At 49.9% G+C, this 18,150-nt stretch overlaps 1 protein-coding gene across 1 annotated transcript; it reads right to left on the bottom strand.

Annotated features, from left to right (window-relative positions):
* Positions 1-127: 127 nt before the first annotated feature.
* On the bottom strand, positions 128-15,555 carry B3GAT1 (beta-1,3-glucuronyltransferase 1). The gene is made up of 6 exons (XM_074162497.1): positions 15,444-15,555; positions 13,214-13,219; positions 12,038-12,546; positions 9,164-9,460; positions 3,762-3,869; positions 128-2,527 (listed from the first exon to the last, which is right to left on the bottom strand). The coding sequence occupies exons 1-5, from the start codon at positions 15,553-15,555 to the stop codon at positions 3,783-3,785; spliced, it is 1,011 nt and encodes a 336-aa protein (XP_074018598.1). The 3' UTR covers positions 128-2,527; positions 3,762-3,782.
* Between the last annotated feature and the right edge of the window lie 2,595 nt (positions 15,556-18,150).

Raw genomic sequence — 18,150 nt, 5'->3', positions numbered from 1 at the left:
GATCAAACTTAAGCTGTGAATCTGTTGAGAATCTCCGAGAAGTCGCTCAGCCCCTGCTTTCTGTTCCCGTACCCAGAGGATTCGCGCTATGAGAGAAACACCAAACATGTGCACTGTCTCTGATAAGGGAGTTGCGGGGTATTCTGGCTCTTAGAAACCATAATTTTATTTAACAAATTTAAATACAGTTTGTTTAAAACTGAGAACAGACAGTGCAGCTGTAATACACTCAATCCTGGCCAGAGCTGGTCTTACTGAACATGGGTATCTCTGCTCCTGAGGACCACGGTAGCTTCTGGAAGGGCCCAGGTTTGTGGGACCACCTTCGAGGAGAGTGGAGCGTAACTGGAGGGTTGTGTTCAGGACTTGAGCCTTGGCATTTTCCTGAAAGCTATTTCCTTCCGAGGAGGGAAGGTTGGAACCCAGCAGGGACTGGAATTCAGATTAGTGAAACAAAACATGCAGCTCGGAGAGGACAGCAGCTGGAAACTAGTTAAATGGTATGAAAACTTTGTCGTCCTTTAAAAATGTCTCTTTCCACTCTAGGGTTTGCAGACTGAAGTGAACTTGGAAGGCTGGTAGAGTAACAGGATCAATCTGCTCGAGTGCAGAGAGCTACTGGTTTAATACAAGTTATCTATGCCCGTTCCCAGAGAGCAGCCAGCGGCCGGTAGCATCAAACGCTTTCTATCCAAGTAGCTCTTCAGCCAGTGCACCTAAAGGAACGTTTTTGTAAAGGCTACGGAGCAAGGCTTTTGTGGCTGGGAACTAAAGAATGCAACTTTTCCCCAATGGTTTTGATATACAGTGGGAGAAAATAATTTACAAAAAATATTTTTTTTTAAAATATTAGGAGATACACGATGTCATTAGTCCAAGGGGAGATTTTTGCACTGTGAAGCTAACAATCAAATCTACAGCATTTTAATAGTTCTATGTGTTAGGGCTAAAAATAACCGAGTCTATTTCCAGGATTACATTTTCCCTCAATTCAAAGGTAAAATTGTGCTTCAGACCTTTTTGAAAGAATTGGGACAGTGGGGGTTGATCAGAGGTTTGACAACGATGAAGGGGGGAGGTAAATTTTGTTTTTTTATAAAGGGGCTGGAAGTGGGGAGAAGGGGGTCTGTTGTACCTCAGTTTCCTCCTCAGCAAGTTTCTCAATCTCAACTACAGAGTCAACCAAGGTGGTAGCACCCAGGTTCTTCTTCTGCATTGCTCAGTCCTGTGTCTCTGAGAAGCAAAAACAGAGTTTCATCAGAGAACACCCTTTCAGCAAAGCTATCTCGGGTCCTTTGATGTTACAGAACAGGGGAGAGGCGACTTATTGTTCTACATAGATAGTTTTTTCAACCTACCTCAAGCCGGGTGCTGAAGGAACAGAACACTAAGCACAGGATGCCCTTTATGAGGGTGCTGCTCTCTCCACCAGAAGTTAACTCTCCGACTGCTCCAGCATGGCTTTTCACGCCGCCAGCTCTGCAGTAGCGTGGCCCGGCCCTGAAAAAGGGGCTAGGGCTGAAGGATACATTCCAGGAGAATGGTAAATGCACTAAAATCAGCTTTTATCATTCAATCCCTAGTTTTAAGCTGTTAATTTTATTTTTTAAGGGTGGAAATCGGGCTTTACGTAGGAGCACCCTTCAGAGAATCCCACACCTAATGCTCTAACCCAAGTTAGAGCTAAACAGAACCAAGATCTGAGCCTGGATGAAGTATTATGGTGTATGGCCACAACAATCTCATTCAAACCCACTTCCAGTTATTTTAGCATGGATGAAGAGAGAACCACATGCTGTAAATATAACTCCATCCAGGAACACAGAGGTATGTCAGAGCGCCCTCCAAACCATGAAACCATGAAGGGAAAGGGGAGGGAATACAAAGAAAACAGAGATATTTAATGGTTTTGTTCTAACCTGCCTCGCTTTTCACCCTCCCCCGAAACCTTTCTGTCTTGTGCAGCGTAATAAACACTGATTAAAGTAGGTTTAAAATTAAGGGCTAAGGTGCCATCTCAGAAGGCAGCTGTCCCCCTCCGTCACCAGAGAGCTGCTTAGGCTGTTGCACACATAGCCACAAGGTACGTGTGTCTCAGGAAAAACAAGTCACCGGGGGCCACCACTCTCCTGTGGGCGTTCTCACCCTTGCTTTCAGGTCCTGTAAAACAGCCCCCTCAGTCCAGACTCCCATTCCAGCCGGGCCGTGGCTCCAGTGCATCGTGCCCCGTGTGCGCTTCTCCCAAACCGAGCATCTCGTGAGACAGCTGGGCTTGTGCCGAAGTCGATGTCAGTCCTGTATTTTCTGTGCTTTTTTTTTTTTTCTTTTTTTCTCCACCTCCAGAGCGTCTGGTTCTGCTCAGAGTCCAGGAGGAAGGGCAGGGAAATCCAGGGAGTTTATGTACGCAGTGTTGCTTGTTTTCAGTAGGCTAAAACTTTTGGAAGTCAGCAGAGGTCCTGGTGACTGCACGTCTGGCTGGTCGTATGCTGCGGAGAGGAACCTTGCAGGCTGTGCATGAAGAAATCTCCTGCAACAGAGACACAACCCGCATGAATATCACCCTTCTGCCTCGCTGCAGTTAGCTGCCACCCCTTGGAACCGTCCCAAAACCCATCTCCCACTGCAGATCTGCGAGTACTGCTGCTAGGCAACTGGGTGTTGGTGGAAAGCAGTTGTGACAGCGCCGAAGAGCGATGGCCTCTCCGCAAAGCCGCTATATATAGCGCAGATAACATGCAGTGCAGGCTTCCCTCTGCTGTCCTGCCAATGGGCAGCAAAGGCCGCTGCAGCAGGCAGGGCTCCATCCAGTCAGCCCCAGGGAATGTGCTATAAGAGAGCTCATTACTGTTAAAAATACACCGCTGCTGAGCAAATCGACCCCTTTCCTTTGCTGCTCTTACTTCTCCCTATTCGAAGCGGCAACCTTCCCTCCCTTCCAGGCCTGGTTCTACCCTCCAGTTAAAGGGAGGGTTTTTTTTTTCCCATAATAAAGAAGAGTGGCAAAGTAGTCTGGATGCAGATAGAAGCAAATAGCCCATCCTTCACTCCAGCAAAACAACTGCAGAGCGTGCTCTGCGGATACAGAAGACTAAACGCACCAGGATGCTCAGGTAATTAAAGGTGAGAAGCCAGGGCACGAACAGATGAGCAGAAAGTCAGCCATCAACGTGCGTGCTCTTTCCTTCTTTCCAGGGAAGAAGACACTTCAAGCTCACTTTAGGTAAACAAATACCTCATCTGGGGTTTAATCCACACCCTCCCTTCCTTGTCACTGACTTTGTGTGGCTTTGATGATAAACTCTTCCCTCGGTGAAAGCTGTCTGCCTGACTTAAAAATGCTTTCACTGATATTGCCTGAGCTTTCCTTAGGTGTTTGAAGGTGGATTAATCCACATCCTACACCCTTGTGCTGTAGCTGTATTAGTATAGATAATAAGGCAACCTTCTTATTTAGACACGGGTTTGGTTTTTTAACAACGTAGCTCCTGCCTAAACTCTCACTCCCTGGATTTCTCTTCTTCCTCCCAACCTTTCACCAGGTATTTCCCCTTTAGCAGCTTGTCTTAAAGATAAAAAAGAGATTAACTAATGGGAAGGGGAGGGGAGGGACCTTCCTCTGACCTTCAAGAGAAGGCCAGAGATGTGAAAAATCAAAATTAAAAACCACATTTAAAAGAGCTCTTGTCTTTTTCCTGTCATTGTCTAGTATTTTCCTTTTTTACTGTTGCTTCTCGTTACCGTTCAGAAATGTGAGCTCCTACCTGGTGTTCAGCCAGGCACAGTCAGATTTCCACGTTGGGATCTGTGAATCCTTTCTTCCCCTCATTCACCAGCACAGGCTTTTCTGTCCTCGTATGCCAGACTAAAATCTGAAGAAGCCAACAGAAGTCATTAGCTGCATCTCTTCACTGCACTAACAAATATTCTTGCACATTAAATCAATAGTGCAATTTAACCATCTACCCCGGAGCCTAATGGCGCATTCACAGCTGAAAGGAGGTTTGCATAAAACTTCATTTAGGCAGGCCTAGTGCTCTCCAAAATGCACAGTGCACAGAAATTACCCATTTTACAGTGTACTGTCTTGGGACATTAACCTGCTCCTTCCATGTAGTTAGCAACCATCTTCCCTGAAAGGCTCATCAACCTTTTCAATGATGTAAGGCAGTTCCTTCATAACCGGAGCATCACACGTGTGTTTCCCCACAGACCAGGTTCCTTACTCTGGTTCTTGGTTACCCCGTTACTACCTCCTTGGCCAGTGTGGAGCTGTTGCTAGGCTCAGAGTGGAAATGCAATTTCTTGCCACTTCAGGTCATACCGTGACTCGTGCGTTAGAGGGCAGAAGCAGTTATACCGGGTACCACCAGTGGCTCCAGTCGTCACCATTGCCTTTGGATATGTGAAATAGTAAAATGAATTTTTCAGTGCATCTCTGATAATCCATCACTGGAGGGAAGACATCAGTCTGCTCCCTAACCTCACTATCACTTCTTTTTCACCTTTAAATTCTTTCAAGACCCTAAAAAGACGTGAGAGTGGTGTGCCATCCGAGAAGTACTTACTGCTGCTTCGGTTCTCTGCTGTCTCAGAGCTGCAAGATGCAGGAGCTGGTTACGGAACACTCCCTTCCTCCCACGTCCAAGCATAACCCAGCAAGCATTACCCTACCACATCACCTCAAAAGCCCCGTATGCACTTCCTTTGAAATGCTGGCCCCACGCTGCCATCCACTATTCAATAAGTTGCGTCACTTTAAAGCCCCTCCCCAATTTGCTTAAAACAGAACTGAAGCTTCTGCTTAAAGCCTCCCTCAGCCGTAGCAGCAAGTTTCATACAGATCAACGTGTATGGAGGAGAATTGGGAAAAAAAATAAATTGAAGAGGTGGTCTAACATTTTTGGAGGAGGGGGAGTATTATAGGTAAATAATTTATTAATAATAGTTTATAGCTGTGCTATACTGCTGCCACAGACGGTTCTAGAAGCTGTTTAAATACTCTCCCCTCACTAGACTCAATTATAGCTTTGCTCCTAGAACCTGGATCGCTGGCAGCAGCTTTATCCCTTCAGAGCTGCAGTTTCCTGCTTTCCCTACACCTGTTGGAGTTGATATTTCCTACCTTGCGGGGGTTTCCCTCTTGTTGCTATGACAATACTCTGCACCTTTAATCCAAGTGTCTGCAAACCATTTCATACCCGGTCCCTGCTTTTCTGAAAAAAAAAATGAGGGCACCTTCTGCTTCTAAAGGATGAACAAAGCGTTTCCCAAGCCCTTTGGGTTACACAGAGCAGCACCCTCGCCTTCCCAAGATGCTTTTTGACCAAATTTGTCTCTGATGTGAGCAGTCACCTCCTGCGCTGGGCTGAAATCTCACCTGCTAATACTAAGGCGGCGGAGACCAACTGCTGGCTGGAGTGGGTCCAAAAAAACCATTTCATCGCTCCCCCACAACCACTTCAGAGCCGGCTTATCAAAGTTAGCCTTTATTACAGTCCTGCTCGCCCTCTGCAGCAACGCTGATGCAATTACTGCCTTACTTTCCTATGAAAAGGCAAAAGCAAACAGGTCGGTCCAAGTGGCTCTCGGCGCTGCGCTAAGCGTCGCCTACGGGCTCCTCATCCAACAAACCTTAATGTGGTCCAGGTCTTGTCGCCAATTCTCCTTCCCAGCGGGAGCAGGTAAGAGCTCCTTCCACTTCTGACTCCTAAACGCTCGCCGCCGCCGATGGCCAAGCGCTGCACTCTGCCAGGAATGGGGCTCACACACAACTCCAGCCACACACTTCGTAAACAGACCCCAATTAACACATTAGTAGCTTTTCCTTCAACTGGATTCCACTTCTGCATTGTTAAAGCCAATTGCCAAAACAGACAGTTATATCAAATTAACTAAAGCGAGGGAATTTTCAGTGTTTGCAACCTGATACAGCAGCTTCTACCGGTTTTCATGCTGTGTTCTTTAATGTGGGAGGGAGATCACCATTTAGGACAGAAACACCTGCTTTTCCTCTCACCCCATGGCTTGGCTTTTTCCACGAGCAGTGGGTTTGTTTTATGCCTCGGGGAAGCTTTGGCTTGTGCAAAAAGTCCACAGGATAAAATCCGGAGGAAGCCAAGCACTCCTTTTCAAGCCTTCTTGCCTTAGGCTGACATTTTTCCTCTCTCCTGCCTATTCCGAGCCAGTTTTAGATCTGTGACATCACGAAGCAGCCAGTTCTGGTCTCCTTTTGCTGTGTAATTTCCTTGCTGCTGCTGCTGCTGGGCCCACGGGCTTGGTCTCCTCCACACGCACAAGGAGTTATTCCCCTCCCGGAGCTGGTTCCAAGACTCATGGTAACCACAGCGTGGGGTTCAGGTGCTGCTGGGAGAGCCCTCTTTGCTCCCCGTTCTCCAGCCTGTGTCTGACAGGAACCAGTTACACTGACTGTGGCATTTACCAGTGCCCACACACCCCCAGCATTGAAGCCCCAGAGACAGCCCCTTCCCCAGCCAGTTCCCTTTCACAAAATCCACCTCAAACACCAACCCCGCAGATCTAACCTCAGCTCTGAGATAAGGAGAGGGGAGGGATGGTTACTTTTAGCCACCGCTTCAATCCCTGTGAATTGCTACCGAGACCACCCGAGTGCACAAAAAGCTGCCTCACCCAAAGAAACATCCCTACGTCTACCTCTGCTCGGAGAAACGAGCCGCTCCAGGAGCAGCTGGAACAAGAGATGCCTCATTTCCAATGACCTTGTGTTTTGTGGCCTGTCCTCTCGTGCCAGCCCACGCTGAGGCTTTTCCAATAGCCGCGGCCACTCAAAGTCTTTCTTCTTCTAAGGGCTCCCTGGTTGAGCACACTCAGGTCTTAATAGAAAATGGGAAGCAGAGTATGTCCTGGTTACCTCAACCTTATGGGAATACAGAATCTCAGAGCTCTCTCCTGTGTCGATGGATAGAAGAGAGTATATATTTGCTTTGGGGGGAAATGCAGAAGCAGCAGAACAGAGAAATCCCAGCACGCTTGCAAAGCCTTGTTTCCTTACAACTCCGGTATATACCAACCCTTCCCTCCTGAATTTTCTCCTTCGTTTTGGGCAGTTCCCAACTCAAAGAAAATAAGCAGGATGTATGTCTTTGGCCAAAGCTTAAGCTTTTTGCAGGAGTGTGCATTTGTGGGCTGAATTCTGATAAATATTACAAACACCAGCACTGCACACGAGGAAGGCAGGATTTTAGGAGAACAGATGTCTGGGCTTATCTCACGCACTTCTCTGATCCCTCCTTAACGACTTGTATCTGAGCACATCATAATTTTTAATGTAAATCTCACTGCAAAGAAATGCAGTCTGCTTCAAATCCTGGCCAGCGGTTCCTGCTTCCCCTCCATCCCCTGACCCGCAGCTCTGGTGTGACAGCACTGACACGGCAGCCTGGCTGACAGCATCATTTTTACCCTCCTGCCTGGAAACAATCTCTTCCTTCCTCTCCTTCCTCCACTTGTTCCTCAACAACCGTCATTTCCTATCCCCAGCCTTTTAACACACCTTCTTTCCAACAGTTATTTACAGCAGGGACAATGTACCAACGATTGTGTAAGTAAACACCCCTAATCAGCCTAAAAGCAACCTGTGCATCTCCCTTGGCCTGTTGGAAAACACATTTATTTCCAGCCAGCAGTTTCTTGCTAGCAGGGCACACAGTGCCCAACAACAGAGATCTAATTTTAATCCAATCTCTTTTCCCACCCTTGGGAGACCATCTGTGTTATTTATCCCAGTGCTGGACAGCCATAAGCACAGACATGTAGATTTAAAAAATGAGGCACAGCAGGTAGCAGATGATAAACAAAGTTGCTCCTCCTCCTCCTCAGCTCCTCGTCCTCATTCCGGGATTCCCTGCCTGAGCACTGCTGAACATTGAGATCCTTGTTTTTTGCCGCGGCTGTGGAGCAGTGCAGACGGAAAGCAGAGACAAAGGGTATTATTCAAAATGTTTTCCTATCCCAAAAAGGGATGGAGACCTGGATCCAACACTGGCTCTGTTGGCAGTAACAGCTTATTTGCCAAAAAAATAATAATCCTCCTGGAATAATTAAGCAATAAAGACTCCTGAAATCACACTGGCTGGTGCCTTCTACAGACAAAGGCATGAGAGTGGCCTGGGATCTGAGAGGGACCCCCTCCACACCTGCAGTGCTCAGTGCACCCACTCACAAAGCTTTCAGAAGCCCTTGCCAGCACCTCCGTGGCCGATGTGCTGTGATTGATGCCTGTCACACTAAGCAGCGTTGTCTCATTGTATCTCACACACTCCCCTGTCGTTCCAGATAAGATATCCATCTGTCGTCTCTCATCCTAGACTGGGAAGTCTTTAGGGCAAGAACTATCATTGTGTTCTGAGTTTCTACGTTATTTAGCACAAAGGGGTCCTGCTCCATGACCTGGTGGCTCCTAGGCAATGCGTACGGTCAAATAATTAGCAGTCATTTGACAGCAGTAGAATCCCCCCGAAATGAAGTTTCCTGGAAGCCTCCTGGAGCTCAGAGCAATATCCCAGGCATTAAAACATTGCTGCATTCTCTCTGACATAGACAAATCCAGGTTATTGTGGACAACTAAGGCGATATTGCATCGACGTCGAGAGGGAGAAGGCAACTTGGCAATATGGAGGTGATTGTGTGAACAGTCTTCGCCTTGAGCCAGGAAACACGGTGGCTGGTACCCCCGGGTTACAGTTCCGATGGGTTCCAGGGGGCCAAATCTCACGTGCTACCAGTTTATCCCAGCAGTACGAGTACTCAAAAGCGCCCCTCCCAGGAATTCACGTAAAGCAACCGACATACATTTCACCTATGGAATTCCAGGGGATTAGCAAGGCCACAGATGAGCCCATCTTGAAAATAAGAAGGATATTTTCTACAGATAATACAAAAAAAAAAAAAAAAAAAAAAGAGGAACAGTTACAGGGGAGAGAAGACTCCGTATTTCAAGGCCTATGGCAACCTGCAACCGAAAAAGATAACTGCTGGCCACACATTTTAAGACATAATCGCCCATTCCCAGCTCCCTTGCAATGGGGGTGTGCCCTGTTCAAACACAGAGGATAAGTGATGGGGTTGAATGGGCTTTCTCCTACCTCTGGATCCTTTCAACCCCGGTACGAGGAAAAGACCATACCTTAGTGCAATTGGCAGCTTTCGGCTCAAGGTCATTCAAGGTCACTAGTTCCCGGAGCAGGCTGCTCTCCTGGTAGCCTCCCTTCACTCCTCGCAGTTTGAAGTAAGCCTGAGATCGCTGGAGAATCAGTCTGAGGTTGACGGCAAACCCTGCCATGTCTATAGCGAAGGGCCGATGGGGGTCAAACACAGTTTTCCAGCCGTAGACCTTCCCCGCGGCGTTCACTTTGGGTGACTCGTAGCGCAAGCCACCGACGAAGGCTACTGGCCACACCGACACCTTTCTGGTGCTGCGCATCTGGAGGCAAGGAAAGAGAAGGGTACGGTGGGTGCACACAGAAGGATCGGCTGCGTGTGGTTTCCAACACGCAAACCCAACAGTACGACTTCCCCTCGCTCACTGTCCTGCAGGAGGCCAATGTCCCTGAGCTTCAGCACAAATCTCAGAGCTTAAGAGCCTGGGTGACATTCCCAGGCGCCTTCTGTGGCTGGGACCGAGCCGCAGAGCTCATTACTCACCTGCACAAGGAGGTACATCCTGGAGCTGGAGCAGCAAAGTGCTTTGGAAAGTGGCAACTAAGAATAGCAAGAGTAACGGATGGCTGCGGAACCAAGCACTAAAAACAAAGCCGCCAAGAATAAACATCACTGAGATTTAAGAGGGCTTTTTTTTCGTCTGAAGGTCTTTAGAGCTGTGGGGCATCGGTCCTCCACATGGACAGCTGGGGAAATCAGGATGCAGAGGAGGGAAGCGCCTTGTCCAAGGATACCTGGAAATGCAGGAATGGCATATCTAGGAAGAACGATGCTTTCTCTGAAAGCTAAGGAGTTTGAGCCGCAATCTCAGCCTAGGAGCCACCATAAGGCTAAAAACATCTTTAGAGGGAGGCGCTGCTGCAGCCTACAACCTCAGGGACCACTGAGAACCACAGACCCTCCACAAACGCTCAGCCTGCAGAACGGTGCTTTGTAGCTGCTCCTACTACCCTGCGGAACAAGGCTGGATGCCTCTGCTCCCCGCAGAGCCAACAGAAATAGATAGGAGCCATCAGGGGACGCTTCAGATGCCTGCACTTGCCAACAAAGATGCTTTGAATGCCAGTCTGCCTGCTCACCCCCAGTGCCCTGTCCTGCTCCGCTGGCAGGCTCAGCCTGGCGTTCTGCTCCCAGCCCAGTCTCTTAGATCAGGGATCTCCCAGAGCTAATCTCATCACTGCTAATTACTGCAAATGAGAGCAGAGGAGCTCTGGCACTTGCCCTTCTGCATTATACACATGCTAACGGCAGACCCTGCCCACAGGGAACAATAGTGCGTGTCTTCTGCATTTCACAGCACATTTCATTGGCTCCGTGTGACCTTAACTGCAGCTACATATCAGAGAGGAGAAGCCTCTAGGAGCAAAGCACATGAGTGAACAGAGGAACCCTCTCTGCTTTATTAATGTGCAATGTCTGTCTCAAGATGCTGCCAGAGCCAGCCTCAAAGGGGGCTGTGGAAGAAAGATGTTCAGTCTGAATGTGCTTTCAGCTTTAAAAGCATGTATAGTCCTGTGGCTGAAGTGAAAGCCGTCAGGGAAGGGAAAAGGGGCATGCGTGAAGCAAATAAATAAGAGATCCCTGGTATGAAAACCGGCAACTGGTGGGGAAGGAAGCAGTCCTCCTTTCTTGTCCTGTGCTGCAAGAGCACAGCCTCAGGAGAGCAAGGGAACAAGTAATTTCTGAGCTGGAAGCCAGGTGAGGTACAGTGTACCTGGCACTGTAAGACCCCTGCAAACCTGCAGACAGGGAAAAGCTCAGGAGTCCTTTTAGAGCCCCAATGGGAGTGGAACAACAGAAAAGGTGGGAAAGCTCAAGGACAACACTATCAGCATGTGCTGAAATTCAGCCTGCCATCACCGTTCCCGGAGCCACCAGCTTCCAGGCTGAGATCTCAGCTCCGTCGCCTGCTCACAGCAGCCTGAGAGACCATCCGTCCCCTGATGCCGCGCGAGGAAGAGCTCCGGAGGGGAGAGCTGCACGTGTCTCTGCTCCCGGCGGAGAGACAGCCCTCTCCAAGGCAGTGAAGGGCTCCGCTTTTCTGGAAGGAGAAACAAGCACCGACAAACGCATGCTCCTCGTGTGTGCGGCAAGACAGCGGCACGGAGCGTCTCTGAACAAGATGTCCTGTGAGCGCTGTGACTGTGCTGACAGCGTTCAGGTGGAACTCTGAAAGGGCACTGCTACCTCCGCAGGGGATCTGTGCAGAGCAAGCGCCAGGCTCTTGACAGCTACGGAATTGAACCAGTGGACACTCTGGGATGAGAGCAAACAGCGAGCGAGGAAGAGAAACCCCAGGGACTCCTCAAACAAGAACAAACATGAAGTTTGTGCAAGCCAAGTGCAAGACATAGGGGTGGTGGAGAAGAAAGGTGGATAACATCAGGAACCAGCCGGAAATCTCCTCCGGGGTGGGGCATGGAAGGAAGATGGCTGAGATTTCTTTTGCTAAGCACGTGCTTCTGCACAGGCATGTCGGACAGCAGGCCATGCTCCAACCCTAACAAGGCTCCCCGCAGGGGAAGGCAGCTCCTCATTAGCCTCCTTTACAGCAAAACCTGTCTGCCTCCTGATCACATGCCGTGGGATAAACCAGGGTTCCCGTTACTTCACACGGGATGCCTTTGACGCTGGGAAACGCACGCTTTGCAATGCAGTAACCGAGCTCTAGAGAAAACTTCAGGAGAGCTGCAGTGGGACCGCTGTACAGACAAGGCTGATCCGGAGCTCGAGAGAGGATGTACACAGCATCTCCTCAGCTCAGTACACAGCATCTTTTGTACCCCATGGGCTAATTTGCTGTATTTTGCCAGTGTGGGGTCACCCAGCAGGGTCTTACCTCCTCAAAAAGCTCCAGGCTGTAGGTGTTATCGTCATCAGCAAAGTAAACAATCCCAGGCTGGCTGTTGTTTTTGTTAAAGGTCTCTCTCAGCCATCTCAGGGCAAGGTTCCTCTGCATGGTCCCCCGGGGGATGCGGGGATCCCTCATGTCTCCCCGCAGCTTGTAGTTGCGGGGTGTCTCCACGTTGAGGTGGGTGTAGTTAAGCCCCGTGTCCCGCAGCAGGCGGGTGATGAGAGCCGTGCGTCGCTGGGAGTCCTCCACCAGGATCCAGTGCAGGTTGGGAACGTGCAGGAGGGTGTTGGCCAAGCGCGTCAGCTCTGCCTTCTGTACGGGCCGGCTGTAGGTGGGTGTAATGACGTGGATGGTGGGAAGGGTGTCTGACCACGGGGGTGGGCGGGTATAAACATATTCTGTCCTCACCACCTCCACAATGTCCCGGTCCGACAAGCAGTATTCCTTGGAGTCCAAGCCTGCAGCGAGATCACGCCGGGAATCACCACCATCATCTGAGCGAGGGTATGAGAGAGAAGAAAAAGCCGCATGGACTCAGTCCTCCAACACCCACCCCCTCCCCGAACTGAGCCAGGAGGCTGCTTGCTAATAGCAGGTCACCCTCATGGTTTCAGAGGAAAGGAAATAAGCTCGGATCGAGGCTTTAATAAATAAGTACACAAATAAATAAAGGAATCAGGGACAAACACATATGAGAAAAGAAGTTCCTGCCATTAGAAAACCAGCACCAAACAAGGCCTGAGAGCCCAGGACAATGCTGCAGCCGAGTGCTCAGAATAAGCAACTTCAAAAAGCACCCAGCAGAAACAGGCTTGTACAGCAATTAGATCTAGATAAAGAAAATAGCAACGTGGACCGACGATCTGTCATTCCTGAAAAGCTCCGGTGCTTCTGGGCACCATGCTCGGTGGGACAGGACTCGTGGCTTTGCACTCGGGCACTGGAGCACCTGGACTGGGAGGCAGGGAACTAACTGGTGGAAAATAGCAAGTCAGTGAAGATAGCCCAGCAGCATCGTCTAGCCAGGATACCGCGGTACCCCACTGCCCTCCTAACAGGTCTGGGATGGAGCACAGAGAAGCAGGGAAAGACACACTTCACATCCAGAAATGGAGAGTAGAAATTAAAGCCTGTAATCGTAGGTTATTTTCCTGCAGAGACTTTCACCTGCCTCTGATTAATCTCTCCTCAAAAAGACCCTACCAACCTCTGAACATAACAGCCCTCTCAGTAGTGTGGATGTGAAGAACGAGCATTGTGTATATATATATATATATAGGATACACTGATCCAAACGTATAAAATCCTTGCAAAGAGAGACTTGTTCACGACCAGCTCAAGGGAAAAAAAAAGGTCACGCACTTTTCGCTTTTCCCGGGTGTGACTTTCACCCTTTGGTATCACTGTAGACCAGCAGGAATACCATGGTCTACAGTCAGGAACTGGCAGAGGTGAAGGGGCATCTCCATTCAGGACATACGCCAGCAGCTCTCTGGTGGGCACATAATACTTTGAGCCATAGATTTTGCAAAACCAGCTACTACCAGAAACTTCAGATGAGAAAGAATAGGAACAGACAGACATTAGATCTGACCCAGCAGGGTACGACCTATGGTTTTTTCATAGAATGTTACTCTTCCAGCAGCACAGACTTTGATACCAGCTCTGGACTGAATGAAGGCCTTGTACTCCGCGGCACTGACGGAGGGAGGGTGTTTATCTGGTGGAGGGGGACAGGGACAAGGGGATATATATTATGTATATATTGGTATCAGGCCCTACGTAAGGCAAAGCACATCAGCGTCGCATAGCAGAGCTCTCTGAAAGCAGAGAACACTGGAATCAATTCAAAAATAAATCTGCAAAATGCATTGGACACAGACACAAATGTAATTAGCCAGGACAGTGCCTGGGACGGTTTGCAAACCCCTGCAGGTCAAACCCTCAGCTGTAAATCCTGGCACGTGTAAGCACGGCCGCTCTGTGCTCTCTAGCATATAGATGCACATCTCTTTTTCAGCTCCTGCTACTCAAGGATCTCAGAAAAGCATTACAGGCACAAAACGATTTCTCCCAAGAGCTTTCAGGTTGGTCTCTATCACTACTCATTTTCCACTGGGGGCTCAGGGAAGCAGAGGCAGAGGAAGAGTCTTACCAAGGTCATGGACTGAGTCAGAGCAGAGCAGTCTCTCTGCTGTAACTCCAGCGTCTGTGGCCATTTACAAAAAACAGCTCCCAGTTTTTAGGGCACCGAATCAAACTGGTAGACAGACAGTGTATTCTTAGTAGTCTTTCAGGTCCTGTTTTAGAGCCCAGTAGAACCCTCACCCTCTGAAACACTGTCCACCTTTCAGAGGGGATCGCAGTCATTTTTCCCTTAAGAACCACCCAAAGCTTCACGGGTGGCCGTCAGTCCTCCAGGGAGAAAGGTAAAGCTGCTCGGGACAGACTCTGAACTTCTTGACAATTCAAACTGTACATCAGTCTGTTCAGCAAGAGGATAAGCAACTGTGGGGAAAACAAAAAGGGGAGAGAATCTCCCAGAGAAAGGGACCAGAGAGGGGAAATGAGCTGCCTTCTTCCCCACAAGACAAGCCTCCCCAAGCTCACCCGCCTGCCGTGGTGCTCAGCAGAAGGGCAGGACCAAGAATGAAGACCGCAATAGGCAGCGTGGCTTCTTCCAGCCCCCGAGAGCTCTCAAAGCCTTTAGATATTGCTGCTAAGCCAAGGACAGGACAAAAAATAGGACCCTTCTGGCCAGAGAGGATCCCCCAAAACTTCCTGCCTTCATCTGATTGGGGCCAGGGCTCTATTTAATGCTTTGTGTGACAGGGAGTGTAGAAGCCGATTCTCTCATAGCACTGTAACTCTACCAAACAATCAGGTGAGATGCTGGCTCTTGCCTTCTCCGTCAAGTGCAAGAGCATCAGTTTTCTGCTTTCAGGAGGACACTCAAAAAATGCTCTTTGCCTCATGTCTCCCAGAGCAGCTGTCTCAAGTGGCAGCTTTGCTTCCACTGCTCTCTTTTTTTTGCAGCTTTCCTGCTGGACTACCTTGCGTGCAGAATGCTGCAAAGGCCAGCAGGAAGGAAATCCTCTCTTACAGATCAACAGGGAACAAAGAAAAACATCTTCCTTCAGTACTTTGGATTTAGGCCATAAAGAGCTCTCTCCAAGTGCAGTAAGCACATCCCGTGGCTTGGAGTTTGATGTCTCTGAAGAACCCCTACGAGCCCTGGGCTGTTCCTACAGCAGAAGTGGGGAGGCTTCTGCATGAGCATGGACTGGGAGCTGAGATGAGCATGGCTGCCATGGAGAAATGAAATGAGAGAGGAGATGAGGACGAGGGAGGGATGCACAGACTTGGCATGGGCTGGTTTGATTTCTCTCACCCTTGTGCACTGCAAGCAGTGGAGCAATGGTGCTCTGGTGCCAGACGGTGATTAGTAGCGTCCAGGGCAGAACTATCAGCACGATAGCCAGGATGTCTCGTCTCTTCGGCATCTCCAAGACTGACTGGACCCACAGCTCCTCATTACCTGACAGTGAAAACCCCAGAGACAGAACAGCAGAGCACATGGAGAACAGAAATAAATGGGCAAGAAGGAACAAGGACAGAGAGAGAACGCGAGAGAGGGAGAGAGCAGCGAAGGCGACACGACTCGTAGGTCTTACCAGTGCTTACAACCCACCCATTGCAGAAGCAGGTTTGGAGGGGCCTCGGCTGCTGAGACCAGGAGCAGGAGGGCACTTCTACAGGACAGCTGTCAGCAGGAACCTCAGGGACTCATTTGGAAGGAAACCTGCAACACAGAGCAAAGGTGAGTCGGCAGAGAAAAGTACAAGGGAGCTGCTCCATAGAGTTCACAAATCCTCCTTAGGAAGAGTAAAACAAACTGGGGCAGCGAGCAACAGAAATGTGTCCCACCTCTCCAGGGAGAGGTGCCTCCGGGGTGTCCAGAGCCTGGCTTTCCTCTGCAGCCACTTGTCAAGCGAGTCCCTGGCTTCAGCCAAGCAAAAGTTGCTCAGTGCCACAGCGTCTGAACCACCCCCAGCAGAAAAGCACCCCTCACCCACAAGCCGGCCAAGCCTCACCACTCCACGGGCTAGTCCCCAGCCCCGAGGAGGAAGCAGAGACCGTAACGACCACGTTAATTGCCTGACCCATCCGCAAGTGCCCACCAGACCCTCTCCCAATGTCAGGCAGGGCACTCGGGGTGACTACACCTACGCTCTTGGGAACACAGCTCCAGCCAAGCAAGCGACCCCGCGTTTTCCCCGTCATTCCAATCCCCTCAGCTCAGACCATCCCGCCGGCATCTTCCAACGGCCTGTTCAGGTTCATTTCTCCCATCTCGGAGGTGTTGCGACTGGAGTCTATTAAACTGCCACAATGCCTTAGTTTGATTCAATACAAGCCCATACAAGATTTAAGCAGACTGTATTTTATCCCAGTATCTTGGCAAGCAAAGTGCATCACTTAGCAGGGACACGCCAGGCGGACAGTTTGCAAACACGGGAAGCAGTTTAGTCCCAGTGTTCCCATGTGGGGGAAGGCATTAGCCCGCCGCTAAAAGGGCTGCATTGCAGACAAGGGAGAGCCCGGAGAATGCCGCAGTCGAAGGCAGGGAGCCGCCTGCTCTGGGGAAAAGCACTGATCTCCCACGGCACAGCCGCTGGCTGGTCATCGCTGTCACCGCAGTGCCCTGGAAACGATCAGATCCCCACCTTAAAACAGAGGGGAGCTCCTCAAGCCTGGGCTGTAGACACAACGCTACTTCACAAATGTTCTTCCCGAGAGCCTTGGAGCTTGCTTTTTCCTGGTTGCATGGGGCAGTCATGGAGAGATCCAGGTTCAAAATCCCTGATTAGCCCAATTTGGATTGATCTGAATTTCCCTTGGCCCTGCCTTGACCACTGGGCTGTACAGTCAGCCTCCGGCACGCAGCCCAGTGGAAGACTTGAAGCGAAATGGCTCCAAGAACCAACGGGTTGTCATTTTAAAGCGCAAGCAAGCAGCATTCAAGTTGCTGGACAGAACCTGGTTCTTCCAAATTAGCACTTCAACCACAGAGGTATTAATTTATCAGGTAAAATGATGGGTAGGGATCACACAGGGTGGCCTTTGTCCTTAAAACAGGCATGTAAATGTCCCTCAATGCAAGTTTCATTTTTTTCCACACATACAAAACCCCAACTTGTCAACAAATTTCCAGCCAACTCTAGCAAACAGCCAGAGATCACAGTGCCAGCATCTACGGAGCTGGAGACTCATCCTCCTCATGTGCACCCACCCTCCTCTGGCACCAAGCAGAGGATGCAATCAGCAGATGTGCTGGCAAACGGCATTTAGGAAATGCAAGGACCCAGTGGTATGGAAGGAAGTTGTGGTGGAGCAGGGAAAGCTGCAGGTAGTGAGGGTGATAAGACGGAGCCAATCTTCTGGAAGGGTCTCCAGAGGAAACACCAACAGACCTCTAAACCAACCACCAAACACAGCTGGTTCTATGGAAAGCAGGGTTTCCTACAGTCAAGTATGGGAAACCAGCAGGAAAAAGCTTTTCAGAGCCCAAGGATACACTCTGTGCAGCCGGACACCCTGCAGACTTTCAAGGAGGCACCTCCCAGCAATGTGGATTTGCCCCCATTTGTTTCAGAACTGAAGAAAGCAGCCTCATGCACATAAAACAAACCAGGGAGGAAGAGGAGGAATTCTTCCAGCAAACATCAGCCTTCTGCTGCATCCCTGTCCAGCTCTCAGAGGCAGAGAAATCCCGCTGGCCTGGCACCGCCAAAGCACACAGTGCCCTCAGGAAAGAGCATCTGGCCTCATCCGCGCTGTCAGTGCCTGAACAGAGGGCACCGAGTACTGGCATCCTCTGAATCCTCTGATAAAGCCAGAACACATCCCTTGAGCATTCCTGTAGGGCAGAGCGCTAAGGGGTGGCTCTGGAAAGACAGAACACCTTGTCTAACGAAGTGCCTCCACTGCAAATGCACCAGGGAAAGGACTCTGCCACCGCAGAGGGGGTGGGAGGAAATGACAAGCTAAAAGAGCCACTCGGAGTCCATTCACAGCGTTGGGCAAGCTGCCACCGT

This window comes from Numenius arquata, chromosome 22, assembly GCF_964106895.1.
Source record: "Numenius arquata chromosome 22, bNumArq3.hap1.1, whole genome shotgun sequence".
NCBI classification, from domain to species: domain Eukaryota; kingdom Metazoa; phylum Chordata; class Aves; order Charadriiformes; family Scolopacidae; genus Numenius; species Numenius arquata.
Note: the sequence above shows the minus strand (reverse complement) of the source record. Positions and strands in the feature narration are given on the sequence as shown.

Bases quoted from the DNA above. Each gene is read 5' to 3' on its own strand.
- B3GAT1 (XM_074162497.1), bottom strand. From the start codon at position 15,555: ATGCCGAAGAGACGAGACATCCTGGCTATCGTGCTGATAGTTCTGCCC. The intron at 9,461-12,037 runs GTAAGACCCTGC...CCTTGCCTCCAG, and splicing joins GCCTGGAGCTTTTTGAGGAG to ATGCGCAGCACCAGAAAGGT. The intron at 3,870-9,163 runs GTATGGTCTTTT...TGGCTTCTTCAG, and splicing joins AAGCTGCCAATTGCACTAAG to ATTTTAGTCTGGCATACGAG.